The sequence below is a fragment of the Oncorhynchus masou genome, chromosome 17 (assembly GCF_036934945.1).
Source record: "Oncorhynchus masou masou isolate Uvic2021 chromosome 17, UVic_Omas_1.1, whole genome shotgun sequence".
NCBI lineage: Eukaryota > Metazoa > Chordata > Actinopteri > Salmoniformes > Salmonidae > Oncorhynchus > Oncorhynchus masou.
Genome location: NC_088228.1, coordinates 43,919,389 through 43,937,508, shown reverse-complemented (window position 1 = coordinate 43,937,508; position 18,120 = coordinate 43,919,389). Strand labels below are relative to the sequence as shown.

General features: G+C 44.0%; 2 protein-coding genes across 3 annotated transcripts in view; both read left to right on the top strand.

Moving 5' to 3' along the window:
* Positions 1–18,120, top strand: part of LOC135559081 (zinc finger and BTB domain-containing protein 46-like) — a 173,176-nt gene that overhangs the window by 132,028 nt on the left and 23,028 nt on the right. Inside the window, exons 5-6 of one of the 2 annotated variants that reach the window (XM_064993448.1) lie at positions 4,473–4,819; positions 7,388–7,503. The exons of the other annotated variant lie outside the window; for it this stretch is intronic. Coding sequence (XP_064849520.1) covers positions 4,473–4,819; positions 7,388–7,441 — 401 coding nt within the window. The 3' untranslated portion in view covers positions 7,442–7,503. Of the gene's footprint in view, positions 1–4,472; positions 4,820–7,387; positions 7,504–18,120 lie in introns of those variants that run through there. 2 annotated transcript variants of the gene reach the window in all.
* LOC135558066 (histone-lysine N-methyltransferase PRDM16-like) lies at positions 7,264–8,340 on the top strand. The gene is made up of 2 exons (XM_064991818.1): positions 7,264–7,424; positions 7,595–8,340. Exon 2 carries the CDS (start codon positions 7,618–7,620, stop codon positions 8,338–8,340), a length of 723 nt encoding a protein of 240 aa, XP_064847890.1. The 5' UTR covers positions 7,264–7,424; positions 7,595–7,617.

Below are 18,120 nucleotides of genomic sequence, written 5' to 3'. Positions count from 1 at the left end.
TGATTTGAAATGTATTACTAATACTTAACTCTTAGAAGTTGCACCCAATAAGGACATATATATATATACATATTTGATGGGTGACTCTGCTCATCCTTTCTTTTCCTGACTAGACCAACCTTCGCTCCAGCCAGGGAAGTCACTACGCCTATTTTAGGGGGCTTTATTCATTAAATCACTATATCAGTTAATATATTTTCTCAGATGTTTTATCTTCTTCCGTCAACCGTTCCATCGCATCTTCACCTGGGGGGGGGGGGGGGGTGCAGAGGCTGCTGCACGTGCTAGTGACAGTTAGGTCAACTTGTAGCTAACATTTTGGTTAACGTTAGCTACTGCTGTGGCTTGAGACTGCCAGCTAACAGTAAACTGGCAGGAAAAGCCTCTGACAGGACGGATTCATGCAGACAGGCTACGATGTGAATGTGTGGTAAGTTAGAACAGAGAGAGCGTATTCACTACTATAGACTTTGGTCATAATCAAAACTTTGTTAACCTAGCGCTAGGTGGAACGCTAGTGCCCCACCTCGACAACAACAGGAAAAGGCTCTGACAGGATCGACTGACCTTCATGTCTTAAAGTAGTGATGGATTGTTGTTTCTCTTTGCTTATTTGAGCTGTTCTTGCCATAATATGGACTTTACCAAATAGGGCCATCTTATGTATACCGCCCTTACCTTGTCACAACACAACTGATCAAACGCGTCCTCTTTGGCTAGGTGGGACGCTAGCGTCCCATCTCGACAACATCCGGTGAAATTGCAGATTGCGAATTTCAAATGACAGAAAGCGTTTGTAATATTAAACATTCATGAAAATACAAGGGTCATACATCAGTTTAAAGCTTAACTTCTTGTTAATCCAGCCGCTTTGTCAGATTTCAAAAAGGCTTTACGGCGAAAGCGTACCATGCGATTATCTGAGGACAGCGCACCGCATACAAAACCATTAAAAACATTTTCCAAACCAGCAGAGGTGTCACAAAAGTCAGAAATAGTGATCCAATAAATCACTTACTTTGAAGATCTTCCTCTGTTTGCAATCCCAAGGGTCTCAGCTACACAACAAATGGTTGTTTTGTTTGATAAAGTCCTTCTTTACATCCCAAAGAAGTCAGCTTAGTTGGCTCGTTTGATTCAGTAATCCACCTGTTCCACTAGTTCAACATGCATACAAAGGAATCCCAAAAGTTACCAATAAACTTCGTCCAAACAAGTCAAACAACATTTCTAATCAATCCTCAGGTTCCCTAATATGTAAATAAACCATACAATTTAAGACAGAATGTAGTATGTTCAATACCGGAGATAAATAACGAGGTGCACCCCCTCATCCACGTGCGCCACAAGACTACAGTCAAAATGATAGCCACCTCGAAAAACTACAACTACTAATTCATTTTTCAAAAAACAAGTCTTAAACCCTTTCTAAAGACTGTTGACATCTAGCGGAAGCCACAGGAACTGCAATCTGGTAGGATTTCCTTTGAATTTCCCATAGACAAGCATTTCAATGGGTGGTGACCTCAAAAACAAAAATATCTGGATGGATTCTCCTCGGGTTTGTGCCTGCCCTATCAGTTCTGATATACACATTATTTTAACAGTTTTAAAAATGTCAGAGTGTTCTCTATCCAATACTACCAATTATATGCATATCCTAGCTTCTGGGCCTGAGTAAAAGGCAGTTTACTTTGGGCACGTCAGTCTTCCGAACTTCCGAATACTGCCCCCTAGCCTTAAGATTTTATTAACCAATACGTTTTTATGTGAGGCAGCCTGTAAGTTACAGTGTAGCAGACGTTGGGAGCTAGTTAATGGAAACGTTAACAGTGTCTTTTAAATTCAACATGAGTTATGATATTTAGTTAACATTGTATTTAATGTAGTTTTGCTGTCTGTGCCAGGCTATAAATGAGACAGATGATATCTAGTTAGCAAAACTACATTAAATACAATGTTAACTAGATATCACCTGTCTCATTTATAGCCTGGCACAGATAGCAAAACTACATGAATACAATGTTATCTGTGCCAGGCTATAAATGAGACAGATTATATCTAGTTAACGTTTAATGTAGTTTTGCTATCGATGCCAGGCTATAAATGAGACAGATGATATCGAGTTAACGTTTAATGTCATTTTGCTATCGATGCCAGGCTATAAATGAGACAAATGATATCTAGTTAACGTTTAATGTAGTTTTGCTATCTGTGCCAGGCTATACATGAGATAGATGATATCTAGTTAACGTTTAATGTCGTTTTGCTATCTGTGCCAGGCTATAAATGAGACAGATGATATCTAGTTAACGTTTAATGTCGTTTTGCTATCGATGCCAGGCTATAAATGAGACAGATGATATCTAGTTAACGTTTAATGTCGTTTTGCTATCTGTGCCAGGCTATAAATGAGACAGATGATATCTAGTTAACGTTTAATGTCATTTTGCTATCGATGCCAGGCTATACATGAGACAGATTACGTAACATCAGGCACATATCATTTCATACTCAATTGCTTTCATTCAGTAGGCCATTGCAAAACAAATATCAGTAGGTCATGTATAGAAAAGGGTAGCTAACGACTAACGTTTTACCAGTTCAATTTCCAACTGTAGGCTAGCTAATGACTAACATTTTATCAGTTCAATTTCCAACTGTAGGCTAGCTAACGACTAACGTTTTACCAGTTTAATTTCTCAACTGTAGGCTAGCTAACGACTAACGTTTTACCAGTTCAATTTCTCAACTGTAAGCTAGATAACGACTAACATTTTACCAGTTCAACTGTAGGCTAGCTAACGACTAACGTTTTACCAGTTCAATTTCTCAACTGTAAGCTAGCTAACGACTAACATTTTACCAGTTCAACCGTAGGCTAGCTAACGACTAACGTTTTACCAGTTCAATTTCTCAACTGTAAGCTAGCTAACGACTAACATTTTACCAGTTCAACTGTAGGCTAGCTAACGACTAACATTTTACCAGTTCAACTGTAGGCTAGCTAACGACTAACATTTTACCAGTTCAACTGTAGGCTAGCTAACGACGAACGTTTTACCAGTTCAACTGTAGGCTAGCTAACGACTAACATTTTACCAGTTCAACTGTAGGCTAGCTAACGACTAATGTTTACCAGTTCAATTTCTCAACTGTAGGCTAGCTAACGACTAACATTTTACCAGTTCAACTGTAGGCTAGATAACGACTAACATTTTACCAGTTCAACTGTAGGCTAGCTAACGACTAACGTTTTACCAGTTCAACTGTAGGCTAGCTAACGACTAACGTTTTACCAGTTCAACTGTAGGCTAGCTAACGACTAATGTTTTACCAGTTCAATTTCTCAACTGTAGGCTAGCTAACAACTAACATTTTACCAGTACAACTGTAGGCTAGCTAACGACTAACGTTTTACCAGTTCAACTGTAGGCTAGCTAACGACTAATGTTTTACCAGTTCAATTTCTCAACTGTAGGCTAGCTAACAACTAACATTTTACCAGTACAACTGTAGGCTAGCTAACGACTAACGTTTTACCGGTTCAATTGTAGGCTAGCTAACGACTAACGTTTTACCAGTTCAACTGTAGGCTAGCTAACGACTAACGTTTTACCAGTTCAACTGTAGGCTAGCTAACGACTAACGTTTTACCAGTTCAACTGTAGGCTAGCTAACGACTAACGTTTTACCAGTTCAACTGTAGGCTAGCTAACGACTAAGCTTTTACCAGTTCAACTGTAGGCTAGCTAACGACTAACGTTTTACCAGTTCAACTGTAGGCTAGCTAATGACTAACGACTAACAACATTAGATCAGTGTCTAACACAAACTACGAGGCCAACCTTGACCAAAAATAACCTTATTTTGATAGATTTTACACCCGTTGTTACACTAAAAATACATGACGAAAACACATTTTGGGGGCTTTAAAACAAGCCCTGGGGGAGTATTCCCAGACCCCCCTAAAAGAGGCTTAGCCCCCCTATCCATGAATCTCTAGTGACGTCCCTGGCTCTCCCTAAAATGGATGCTCTCATAGACAGCTGATTGAAATCAGTATTTTATACTGAACAAAAGATCATAATTCGTCTTCTCAAACATCTCTCACACACACACACACACACACACACACACACACACACACACACACACACACACACACACACACACACACTCAATGACTCGTCCGTCCTCTTTGTGCGCACGTGGGTGGAAGGAGAACAAGAGGATGAATGAAAAAAGAGAGAGAAAACCGAGAACCAACCCCTAACCCTTTCCTCCTGTCTGGTAGAGGAGAGGACCATATTTTTGTTCTTTCTTCCTCCTCTGCTCTGCGCTGGGTTGGCTGTGGCGATGCGGTTGCCCCCTTGCCCCCTCTCTCTCTGTGCTGCTGTTGTGTGGACGCAGCCAGCTGGTTGCAGTTTGTCCAGAGTGGGTGGGTGAGACTAGTTTCCTGTGCTCCTCAGGGCTCCACAACAACCACCACTACCAGCAGCACCTCCACAGTCCAACACTCCAACCAGGGGCCACAGCAGGAGCCGCAGGGGCCACATTTGATAGCAAACAAGGGGCTGCTTCTTCCTCCTATTCCACCTCCTCTCCTCTTCTCCTCCCACCTCCCCTTCCACCACCCCAACCATCCTCCCGCCGTCCACCCACTGCCCCCCCGCAGCCCTCCGAGGCCAGGCCTCTGATGGCCCCTGGGTTGCGGCCTGGGGGACCCCGCTCAGCGCTCCACTCACACTCAGTGGAGCTGGCTATGGATGAAGAAGAGGCCCTGAAGGGCCCTGAGCCCTGTTCACCCCAACCAGAGGTAAGCAGAAATATCCATGTGTACCCCGGGTGGAAGTTGGCCTTCAGGCACTGATCTGGGATCAGCTTATCCTCACTAGATTATAACCTTAACAATGAGGAAGAGGAATGTAAACATGACGAGAGATCAGTGCCCAGGGACAACTTCATCCTTCTCCTTCTGGTTATACCCTGTGGGTAGGCGTGGGGTTGGTGGGGGCTGTATACCCCTGGGGGTCATATCTCAACCCTTCCCCCAACCCCTCTACCATTGTGCGTGTTTGTTCACTCTAGTCTAGCTGACTGTGTGTGGAATCTATTGTATTTCCTGTTTTAGTTCCCTGTGATATTACTAGTGATATGTTTGTCCGTACAGTCTGTCTGCCCAACCTTCTCCTTCCTGTCTATCTTTTTGTCGTTCATGTGTTCCTTTGTCTTTTCCTTTTTTCATGATTTTATTACCATTTAATGAACTTAACATAAGCACATGCAGTACACCTACAACCCAGATTGCATACACCTAGCTCAGAGTTGATGGTAAGTAGGGAGTAATATTAGCAGATGTGATATTAGTTTTCTAGTGAGACACTGTATGTGGTCCTATAGACCAGTGGTTTTCAACCGGTGTGTTCAAAACCTTTTTTTAACTTTGGCTATGAACGTGACCTGTGGAAAGCACATGGTATTTTGACCTGAGAGCACCAATGCCGGTCAGATAACACATGGAGCCTGGCTTTGATGAGGCTTTACAGTACCACAGTCTCTGGTATAGAAACACATGGAGCAGGGCTTTGATGAGGCTTCACAGTACCACAGCCTCTGCTATAGAAACACATGGAGCAGGGCTTTGATGAGGCTTCACAGTACCACAGCCTCTGCTATAGAAACACATGGAGCAGGGCTTTGATGAGGCTTCACAGTACCACAGCCTCTGCTATAGAAACACATGGAGCAGGGCTTTGATGAGGCTTCACAGTACCACAGCCTCTGCTATAGAAACACATGGAGCAGGGCTTTGATGAGGCTTCACAGTACCACAGCCTCTGCTATAGAAACACATGGAGCAGGGCTTTGATGAGGCGTCAGTACCACAGCCTCTGCTATAGAAACACATGGAGCAGGGCTTTGATGAGTCTTCACAGTACCACAGCCTCTGCTATAGAAACACATGGAGCAGGGCTTTGATGAGGCTTCACAGTACCACAGCCTCTGCTATAGAAACACATGGAGCAGGGCTTTGATGAGGCTTCACAGTACCACAGCCTCTGCTATAGAAACACATGGAGCAGGGCTTTGATGAGGCTTCACAGTACCACAGCCTCTGCTATAGAAACACATGGAGCAGGGCTTTGATGAGGCTTCACAGTACCACAGCCTCTGCTATAGAAACACATGGAGCAGGGCTTTGATGAGGCGTCAGTACCACAGCCTCTGCTATAGAAACACATGGAGCAGGGCTTTGATGAGTCTTCACAGTACCACAGCCTCTGCTATAGAAACACATGGAGCAGGGCTTTGATGAGGCTTCACAGTACCACAGCCTCTGCTATAGAAACACATGGAGCAGGGCTTTGATGACCCCATTAAGATGTGCCACAGTTCAAAAAAGGTTGGGAACCACTGCTATAGATGGTTTAGATAACAGAACGGTTTGGGGACTGAATAGAATCAATATCTTTTGACAATAAGAGGCTCGCACTGAGACCGCAGGAAATTGCCTGCTCCATTCTACCAGTGTGTGTGTGTGTGTGTGTGTGTGTGTGTGTGTGTGTGTGTGTGTGTGTGTGTGTGTGTGTGTGTGTGTGTGTGTGTGTGTGTGTGTGTATGTGTGGGGCATTTGGTTTCAGTGGACCTCCCTCCCCACAAGCCTCCGTATCTCTGTGGACAAGCCATCTGTTTGCCCAGTGCATGGTGTCTGTTCTTAAGGAAGGAGGGAGGGGTGGATGTGGAGGAGGTGTAGGCTTTAGTTTGGGGATGAACACACACACCCATGGGAGTGGTCATTGAACAAACAAAAGTGCTTCTCTAACCTCCTTTCCAGAGAGACGAATAAATATTAACTTATCTCCCTCAACCCCCTTTCTTTCTCTCTCCCTCTCGCTCTCTCTCTCTCTCTCGGTCTCTCTCTCTCTCTCTCTCTCTCGCTCTCTCTCTCTCTCTCTCTCTCGCTCTCTCTCTCTCTTGGTCTCTCTCTCTCTCTCGCGCTCTCTCTCTCTCACTCTCCACCTGTTATGTTACGATTAAAGGAGTGAAGGGTGATTGTGTTATAATGCCACACTGACCACAGACTATAGCCCTTAGATCGGCAGGACCTCACCCAAACATTGACCTATTTTTAATCTCTGTTTGTAATATTGTTTTGGTTTATTTGAAGTGTTGTTTATTTATTTGCTTTCTGACTTTTTCTCTCTTTTACAGTTTGTCTTCTTTTTGTGTCTTTTGTTCTTCAAGATGTGTGAATTTTGTGTGTGTCTCTCTCTCTTTCTGTGTGAGTGTGTTCACAGCTTGCCTTGCCTGCATGTCTAAAGAATATTCTTCCATACATTATAGAGCCAGGGTGTGTTTGTAACTGTGTATCCTGTGTTTTTAGGTGGATGAAAATGATTCTAATCAGGGATACAACAAAGGTATGCATGGTGCCTGACCGGTTGATTTTAATTTGAACATATACATTCTAAAATTCCTCTCTTTATTTTTGACCATTGTTCTCACATTACTATATCTTTCTCTCCCACACTCTTTCTATCTCCATGCTTTCCTCCCCCCTATCTCCTTCTCCTCCTCTTCTCTCTCCTAGTTCTGGAGCATGGCCCATCTCCCATGGAGGGGGATCAGATGGCTGAAGAGAGGCATGGTGTGTCCAGGGTGGAGGTGTTGGAAGGTGGGGGGAGAGGGGCCCTGTTGGGTCCTGCTTGGCCCCAGGAGCTGGCCTGCTCCCTGTGCAAACGGCTGTTCAGCAGCCTGGAGCAGCTCAAGAGGCACGAGTACCGCCACACCCTGTCCCTCATGGCCCTCTCCCTGGACTGGCCTGACCCACAAGGCCCCCAAGCCAACCACCACCACAACCAGACTCACGGATTCTCTCAGGGCCCCATTCCTTCCCAGTCTCTCTATCGCCTCCCGGTGGGTGAGCCTTTCCCAGCACGGTACCTCTGCTCCCAGTGTCCAGCCACCTTCACGCTCAAGTCCAACGCAGACCGACATGAGAAGACCATCCACTTCAAGAGGAAGCTGATGCAATGCACCTACTGTCTGAAACACTTCAGAGACCGTACTGATCTACACAGACACCTGTCTTCTGTACACTCCAGAGAAAGAGGGCACTCGTGCCCGGCCTGTGCCAAGGCGTTCAGCACCCAGAAGAACCTGGCCACACATGTCAAGGTGTGCTGCCAGGTGGGGGTGGGGTCATGGAGAAGGGTCGGTATGGGGGTGGGGCAGGGTGGGGTTGCTGAGCAACTGTGGGGCTTGCATCATGAGATGAAGGTAGACGCCCATAGCAACCATAATAGTCATCATCACCATGTGAATGTGGTCGATTGAGCTTGGAAGCATACAAAGATAAAGAGAGTAAACACACACCCGCGTACGCACATACACACAACCCCGTATGCACACACACACAACCACGTACGCACACACACACAACCACGTATGCGCACACACACACACACACACACGTGAACACACACACACCCACGTATGCGCGCACGCACACACACACACACACACACCCACGTAAACACACACACACACGTAAACACACACACCCACGTACGCACACACACACACACACCCACGTACGCACACACACACGCACGCACACACACTCACACACTATACATGCCATTTAATGACCTGTGGTGTCACTCCCTCCATAAACCCGTATCTCCCTCCATAAACCCATATCTCCCTTCATAAACCCATATCTCCCTCCATAAACCCATATCTCCCTCCATAAACCCATATCTCCCTCCCTAAACCCATATCTCCCTCCATAAACCCATATCTCCCTCTATAAACCCATATCTCCCTCCATAAACCCATATCTCCCTCCATAAACCCAAATCTCCCTCCCTAAACCCATATCTCCCTCCCTAAACCCATATCTCCCCCATAAACCCATATCTCCCTCCATAAACCCATATCTCCCTCCCTAAACCCATATCTCCCTCCCTAAACCCATATCTCCCGCCCTAAACCCATATCTCCCTACATAAACCCATATCTCCCTCCATAAACCCATATCTCCCTCCTTAAACCAATATCTCCCTCCATAAACCCATATCTCCCTCCATAAACCCATATCTCCCTCCATAAACCCATATCTCCCTCCATAAACCCATATCTCCCTCCATAAACCCATATCTCCCTCCATAAACCCATATCTCCCTCCATAAACCCATATCTCCCTCTATAAACCCATATCTCCCTCCATAAACCCATATCTCCCTCCCTAAACCCATATCTCCCTCCCTAAACCCATATCTCCCCCCATAAACCCATATCTCCCTCCATAAACCCATATCTCCCTCCCTAAACCCATATCTCCCTCCCTAAACCCATATCTCCCGCCCTAAACCCATATCTCCCTCCATAAACCCATATCTCCCTCCATAAACCCATATCTCCCTCCCTAAACCCATATCTCCCTCCATAAACCCATATCTCCCTCCATAAACCCATATCTCCCTCCCTAAACCCATATCTCCCTCCCTAAACCCATATCTCCCCCCATAAACCCATATCTCCCTCCATAAACCCATATCTCCCTCCCTAAACCCATATCTCCCTCCCTAAACCCATATCTCCCGCCCTAAACCCATATCTCCCTCCATAAACCCATATCTCCCTCCATAAACCCATATCTCCCTCCCTAAACCCATATCTCCCTCCATAAACCCATATCTCCCTCCATAAACCCATATCTCCCTCCATAAACCCATATCTCCCTCCATAAACCCATATCTCCCTCCATAAACCCATATCTCCCTCCATAAACCCGTATCTCCCTCCATAAACCCGTATCTCCCTCCATAAACCCGTATCTTCCTCCATAAACCCGTATCTCCCTCCATAAACCCATATCTCACTCCATAAACACATTTCTCCCTCCATAAACCCATATCTCCATCTATAAACCCATATCTCCCTCTATAAACCCATATATCCCTCTATAAACCCATATCTCCCTCTATAAACCCATATCTCCCTTCATAAACCCATATCTCCCTCCATAAACCCATATCTCCCTCCATAAACCCATATCTCCCTCCCTAAACCCATATCTCCCTCCCTAAACCCATATCTCCCTCCCTAAACCCATATCTCCCTCCATAAACCCATATCTCCCTCTATAAACCCATATCTCCCTCCATAAACCCATATATCCCTCCCTAAACCCATATATCCCTCCCTAAACCCATATCTCCCTCCCTAAACCCATATCTCCCTCCATAAACCCATATGTCCCTCCATAAACCCATATCTCCCTCCCTAAACCCATATCTCCCGCCCTAAACCCATATCTCCCGCCCTAAACCCATATCTCCCTCCATAAACCCATATCTCCCTCCATAAACCCATATCTCCCTCCCTAAACCCATATCTCCCTCCATAAACCCGTATCTCCCTCCATAAACCCGTATCTCCCTCTATAAACCCGTATCTCCCTCCCTAAACCCATATCTCCCTCCATAAACCCATATCTCACTCCATAAACCCATATCTCACTCCATAAACACATTTCTCCCTCCATAAACCCATATCTCCATCTATAAACCCATATCTCCCTCTATAAACCCATATCTCCCTCCCTAAACCCATATCTCCCTCCCTAAACCCATATCTCCCGCCCTAAAACCATATCTCCCTCCAAAAACCTATATCTCCCTCCATAAACCCATATCTCCCTCCATAAACCCATATCTCCCTCCCTAAACCCATATCTCCCTCCCTAAACCCATATCTCCCTCCCTAAACCCATATCTCCCTCCCTAAACCCATATCTCCCTCCATAAACCCATATCTCCCTCCATAAACCCATATCTCCCTCCATAAACCCATATCTCCCTCCATAAACCCATATCTCCCTCCCTAAACCCATATCTCCCTCCCTAAACCCATATCTCCCTCCCTAAACCCATATCTCCCTCCCTAAACCCATATCTCCCTCCATAAACCCATATCTCCCTCTATAAACCCATATCTCCCTCTATAAACCCATATCTCCCTCCCTAAACCCATATCTCCCTCCCTAAACCCATATCTCCCTCCATAAACCCATATCTCCCTCCCTAAACCCATATCTCCCTCCCTAAACCCATATCTCCCTCCATAAACCCATATCTCCCTCCATAAACCCATATCTCCCTCCATAAACCCATATCTCCCTCCCTAAACCCATATCTCTCTCCCTAAACCCATATCTCTCTCCCTAAACCCATATCTCCCTCCCTAAACCCATATCTCCCTCCCTAAACCCATATCTCCCTCCCTAAACCCATATCTCCCTCCTTAAACCCATATCTCTCTCCCTAAACCCATATCTCTCTCCCTAAACCCATATCTCTCTCCCTAAACCCATATCTCCCTCCCTAAACCCATATCTCCCTCCCTAAACCCATATCTCCCTCCATAAACCCATATCTCCCTCCCTAAACCCATATCTCCCTCCCTAAACCCATATCTCCCTCCCTAAACCCATATCTCCCTCCATAAACCCATATCTCCCTCCCTAAACCCATATCTCCCTCCATAAACCCATATCTCCCTCCATAAACCCATATCTCCCTCCCTAAACCCATATCTCTCTCCCTAAACCCATATCTCCCTCCCTAAACCCATATCTCCCTCCCAAAACCCTTATCTCCCACCCTAAACCGATATCTCACTCCTTAAACCCATATCTCCCTCTATAAACCCATATCTCCCTCCCTAAACCCATATCTCCCTCCCTAAACCCATATCTCCCGCCCTAAAACCATATCTCCCTCCAAAAACCTATATCTCCCTCCATAAACCCATATCTCCCTCCATAAACCCATATCTCCCTCCCTAAACCCATATCTCCCTCCCTAAACCCATATCTCCCTCCCTAAACCCATATCTCCCTCCCTAAACCCATATCTCCCTCCATAAACCCATATCTTCCTCTATAAACCCATATCTCCCTCCATAAACCCATATCTCCCTCCATAAACCCATATCTCCCTCCCTAAACCCATATCTCCCTCCCTAAACCCATATCTCCCTCCCTAAACCCATATCTCCCTCCCTAAACCCATATCTCCCTCCATAAACCCATATCTCCCTCTATAAACCCATATCTCCCTCTATAAACCCATATCTCCCTCCCTAAACCCATATCTCCCTCCCTAAACCCATATCTCCCTCCATAAACCCATATCTCCCTCCATAAACCCATATCTCCCTCCCTAAACCCATATCTCCCTCCCTAAACCCATATCTCCCTCCATAAACCCATATCTCCCTCCATAAACCCATATCTCCCTCCATAAACCCATATCTCCCTCCCTAAACCCATATCTCTCTCCCTAAACCCATATCTCTCTCCCTAAACCCATATCTCCCTCCCTAAACCCATATCTCCCTCCCTAAACCCATATCTCCCTCCCTAAACCCATATCTCCCTCCTTAAACCCATATCTCTCTCCCTAAACCCATATCTCTCTCCCTAAACCCATATCTCTCTACCTAAACCCATATCTCCCTCCCTAAACCCATATCTCCCTCCCTAAACCCATATCTCCCTCCATAAACCCATATCTCCCTCCCTAAACCCATATCTCCCTCCCTAAACCCATATCTCCCTCCCTAAACCCATATCTCCCTCCATAAACCCATATCTCCCTCCCTAAACCCATATCTCCCTCCATAAACCCATATCTCCCTCTATAAACCCATATCTCCCTCCCTAAACCCATATCTCTCTCCCTAAACCCATATCTCCCTCCCTAAACCCATATCTCCCTCCCAAAACCCTTATCTCCCACCCTAAACCGATATCTCACTCTTTAAACCCATATCTCCCTCCATAAACCCATATCTCCCTCCCTAAACCCATATCTCCCTTCACATCAGTGTCGATCTGGGCCCCATATGGCAGGTACAGGTACATTTTATATGCCTGTGCAGCAAAATGTGTAAGTATTTGTACATTTATAAGATTAAAGACCGATATTTTATCAAATGTTTGGTTTTTACATATGGGCCTATATTTTTGAGGAGGCTTTAGGCATCTTTTAAAAAAAGCATAATTAATATGCTAAGTTAACAGTGAAAATGTACTGTAACAGCTCAACCGAGAGCTTTGTTTTAATATATACATAAATAGGTCCGTGTTTGTCTGTCTGTTTGTCATTCTGTCTCTTGTTTATGGAGTTGAAATAGGGCTGCTCATTTCATTGATGATATTGTGCTGCTGTTGGAAATAGGATCAGGTCTAGGATCAGCTTCCAGTACCTTTCTTAAATCGTCACTATTAGGGGGCGAAACACAAAACTGACTTTAGTGGGGAACTTTGATCTTTCCCCCAGCCCCCTGTCTCCCTCTGTGTCGCCAGTCAGGGCTCAAACTATAGGCCTTCTTCTCCATACAGGGATATCTCCAGTTCTTTACTTCTCACGAAAACTGTTCAGAAACTGCCTGCTTCCACAAGTCAGCACCACCTCCTGTTTACGTGACACATTCACTGTCAGTGTTCATGCTGCACACTCTGATCAGAGGCTTATCTAGTCGGAAACAATGCTACAATCATCTGTTTTAATTCAAATCAGGAAGTCTCACTGAAACAACTCAGGTGTAAAACCATCTCACATTCAGAGTCGACAACTGTGACAGATACAACGGCCCTTAGGGGCTAATGTTTACCCAAATCGTCTTCCACTAAAGTGATTTGAGGACAGAGGTATCACTCTATGTTTTGGCACAATGACTGGTTTCCCTTCCTTCATCTGCTCTGGTGTGAACTAACTGGACTGGTAGAAGCAGGTTTCGGTGAAGGCATTTTCATTTTCCTACATTTGGGTCTGTGTAGGCCAGTGTTGGCCTGTGTTGTTTTCAGATCCGTGCTGATGCAACTTAAAACAATAGAGACACGCTGTTGGGAGGGGGTTAGGGTCGTTCCAAATCCCCTTCTCTGTGCCCAATCCTCCTTACCTCCTCTATAAGCCCAGCTGAAGGAGAATAGTAATTGGCTCTTCTCAGCTCCAGCCCTTATTGACCTAAGACTCTTCAGCTAAAGAGGAAGTGGGCGGGGCATGACCTCTCTGACCTGAAAAGAATAAAGAGGGAGAGTATATGGGAAATGGAGTTGGATGGTGTGGTTGGATGGTGTGGTCAGAGAGGGGCAGACTGTTCATTGTAACACAGTCTGTGGTTGATGTACAGGGAGTAATGTTTGTGAATGACAGGGTGGGACTGAAAACTAGGCCAAACCTATCACTTACTGTATCTTAAATGGAATTCCTTACAGACGGTTTGTCTTCCTCCTGCTTCCTATGATTTCAAGACAAGGGGCATGAGTTTTGAATGTATAATTTGGTTGTTGGATTGATGCTATTTGAGTAACTGAATTGTAGAACCACAAAGCTCTCTCTCTCTCTCTCCCTGTCTCTGTCTCTCTCTGTCTCTCTCGCTCTTGCTCACTCTCTCTGTCTCACTGTCTCTCTCGCTCTTGCTCACTCTCTCTCTCTCGCTTTCTCTCACTCTCTCTGTCTCTCTCTCTCTCTCTCTTTCTTTCTCTTTCTCTCTCTCTCTGTCTCTCTGTCTCTCGCTCTCTGTTGGTCCTTAAGGATTTAAACATGTCACAGTGTTTGAGTGGTTTGACTAAAATGCTCGCAATAAATGTTCATCTCTAAGAGCGATGACTCCTATAACCCAGCTAACAACAAACGTTCCCACAACATTGGAGAACATTCCCTTAGGAGTCTCATTAGGACATCAACGTCACTCAAAACATACCCAAAACGTGGTTACCATGTTCACAGAATATAAGATATTAATTTTATAGACACAATTTCTGGGAACGTTGCAAGAACATTCATGTGTCCAGATTTCTGAGGGTTAAGAGAACATTTCATCAATGTCACACCAAACATACACAGAACATGGTTACCATGTTCTCAGAATATAAGATACGAATGTTCTAGAACGTTCTGTGGTGTTCCATTCACAGCTCTTTGTCTGTTGGCAAGGTTAGGGACACACACGCGGTGCTTTTAAAGATCAGAATACCGTGAACCTAAAGGTTGTGGGTTTAGATCCCCGGTATAGACATGTTGAATAGTAACTACTTTATAAATGAACAGTGTAATCATGTACACTACGATTCAATAGTTTGGGGTCACTTAGAAATGTCCTTGTTTTTGAAAGAAAAACACTTTTGGTACTTTAAAATAACATCACATTGATCAGAAATACAGTGTAGACATTGCTAATGTTGTAAATGACTACTGTAGCTGGAAAAGGCTGATTTGTAATGGAATATCTACATAGGCGTACAGAGGCCCATTATCAACAACCATCACTCCTGTGTTCCAATGGCACGTTGTGTTAGCTAATCTGTCACGCCTTGGTCTTAGTATTTTGTGTTTTCGTTAATTAGTTGGTCAGGCCAGGGTGTGACATGGGTTTATGTTGTTGTATTTCATAGTGGGTTTTTTTAGTTATTGGGATTGCGGCTGAGTAGGGGTGTTGCATAGGTTTGGCTGCCTGAGGCGGTTCTCAATCAGAGTCAGGTGATTCTCATTGTCTCTGATTGGGAACCGTATTTAGGTAGCCTGGGTTTCACTTTGTATTTCGTGGGTGATTGTTCCTGTCTCTGTGTAGTGTTCACCAGACAGGCTGTATAGGTTTTTCACGTTCCGTTTGTTGTTTTTGTATTTAGAAGTTATTTCATGTATCGTCATTTGTTTCATTAAAGACATGAGTAACCAACACGCTGCATTTCGGTCCGACTTTCTTGCGACAAACTAAGAACGCCGTTACATAATCCAAGTTTATAATTTTAAAAGTCTAATTGATCATTAGAAAACCCTTTTGCAATTATGTTAGCACAGCTGAAAACTGTTGTTTTGATTAAAGAAGCAATAAAACTGGCCTTCTTTTGACTAGTTGAGTATCTGGAGCATCAGCATTTGTGGGTTTGATTACAGGCTCAAAATGGCCAGAAACTCATCAGTCTATTCTTGTTCTGAGAAATGAAGGCTATTCCATGTGAGAAATTGTCAAGAAACTGAAGATCTCGTACAATGCTGTGTACTACTCCCTTCACAGAACAGCGCAAACTGTCTCTAACCAGAATAATAAGAGGAGTGGAAGGCCCTGGTGCACAACTGAGCAAGAGGACGAGTACATTAGATTGTCTAGTTTGAGAAACAGACGCCTCACAAGTCCTCAACTAGCAGCTTCATTAAATAGTACCCGCAAAATACCAGTCTCAACGTCAACTGTGATGAGGCAACTACGGGATGCAATTTCAGGACAATGACAGAATGTCCTTTGTTTTAAACCTGTGTATTGCAACGTTTTAATGAAACGGGTCTAGAACATTCATATCTTATATTCTGAGAACATGGCAACCATGTTCTGTGTATGTTTGGTGTAAAATGTGTGGAATATTCTCCTAATCCTCATAACTGGACACCTTTTTTTTATTTTATCTTTATTTAACCAGGCAAGTCAGTTAAGAACAAATTCTTATTTTCAATGACAGCCTAGGAACAGTGGGTTAACTGCCTGTTCAGGGGCAGAACGACAGATTTGTACCTTGTCAGCTCGGGGATTCAAACTTGCAACCTTTCGGTTTCTAGTCTAACGCTCTAACCACTAGGCTACCCTGCCGCCACACCTGAATGTTCCTGCAACGTTCCCACTAAATGGGACTAGAAAATGTATCATTTACATTCTGAGAACATGACAACCATGTTCTGTGTATGTTTGCTGTGATGTTGCTGGATTATTTCTCCCTCAGAAAACTGGACACATGAATGTTCTTTCAACGTCCCATGAAACATGTCTAGAACATTAATATTCATATTCTGAGAACATGGTAACCACGTTCTGGTAAAGTTAGTTTTGTTTGACATTAAAGGAATGCTCTCCTAACTCTTAAAACCTCTTGGAACTACGCAACGGACAAAAAATATTACTAGAAAATATTCATATTCATGAAATCACAAGTGAAATATATTGAAACACAGCTTAGCCTTTTGTTAATCATCTCAAATTTTGAAATTATGCTTTACAGCCAAAGCAAGACAAGCATTTGTGTAAGTTTATCGATAGACTAGCATAGCATTATGCCTAGCTAGCAGCAGGCAGCTTGGTCACGAAAATTAGAAAAGCAATCAAATGAAATCGTTTACCTTTGATGAGCTTCGGATGTTTTCACTCACGAGACTCCCAGTTAGATAGCAAATGTTCCTTTTTTCCATAAAGATTATTTTGTGTAGCCGAAATAGGTCCGTTTGTTCTTCACGTTTGGCTGAGAAATCGACCGGAAATTGCGGTCCCGACAACGCCGAAAAATATTCCAAATTAGATCCATAATATCGACAGAAACATGGCAAACGTTTTTTATAATCAATCCTCAAGGTGTTTTTCAAATATCTATTCGATAATATATCAACCGGGTCAGTTGGCTTCTTAGTAGGAGCGAGAGAAACAATGGCCACATTTGTCTATTATGCACATCTCACTCTGAGAGCCACCAGCTGACCACTGACACAATGTTGTCGCTCACGCTCATTTTTCAAAATAAAAGCCTGAAACTATGTCTTGTGACCCTAGACACATTAGGGAAGCCATAGAAAAAGGAATCTGGTTGATATCCCATTCACTGCTCAATAGGGAGGCATAGGAACGCAGAGGTTTCTAAATAAGAGTCACTTCCTGATTGGATTTTTCTCAGGCTTTCACCTGCAATATCAGTTCTGTTATACTCACAGACAATATTTTTACAGTTTTGGAAACTTTATAGTGTTTTCTATCCTAAGCTATCAATTATATGCACATTCTATTATCTGGTCCTGAAAAATAGCCTGATTACTTTGGGAACGTTATTTTTCCAAAAATGAAAATAGTGCCCCCTAGTTTCAAGAGGTTTTAACACCAAAATAATTTTGCTAACATACATAAAATGTTCACCTAACTAACAGAAAACTGGACACTCAAACATCAGGGGAACATTACAGAAAAGTTCTCTCTGTCAGCTGGGAATAGTCCTCTCTCCGCTTCCTCATTCCGATCATTCTGAGGGAGAAAGGGTATTTTTCTGGCTGTTTGACTGTAGTACAGTAG

Coding starts and splice junctions, on each gene's coding strand:
- LOC135558066 (XM_064991818.1), top strand. CDS start 7,618: ATGGAGGGGGATCAGATGGCTGAAGAGAGGCATGGTGTGTCCAGGGTG.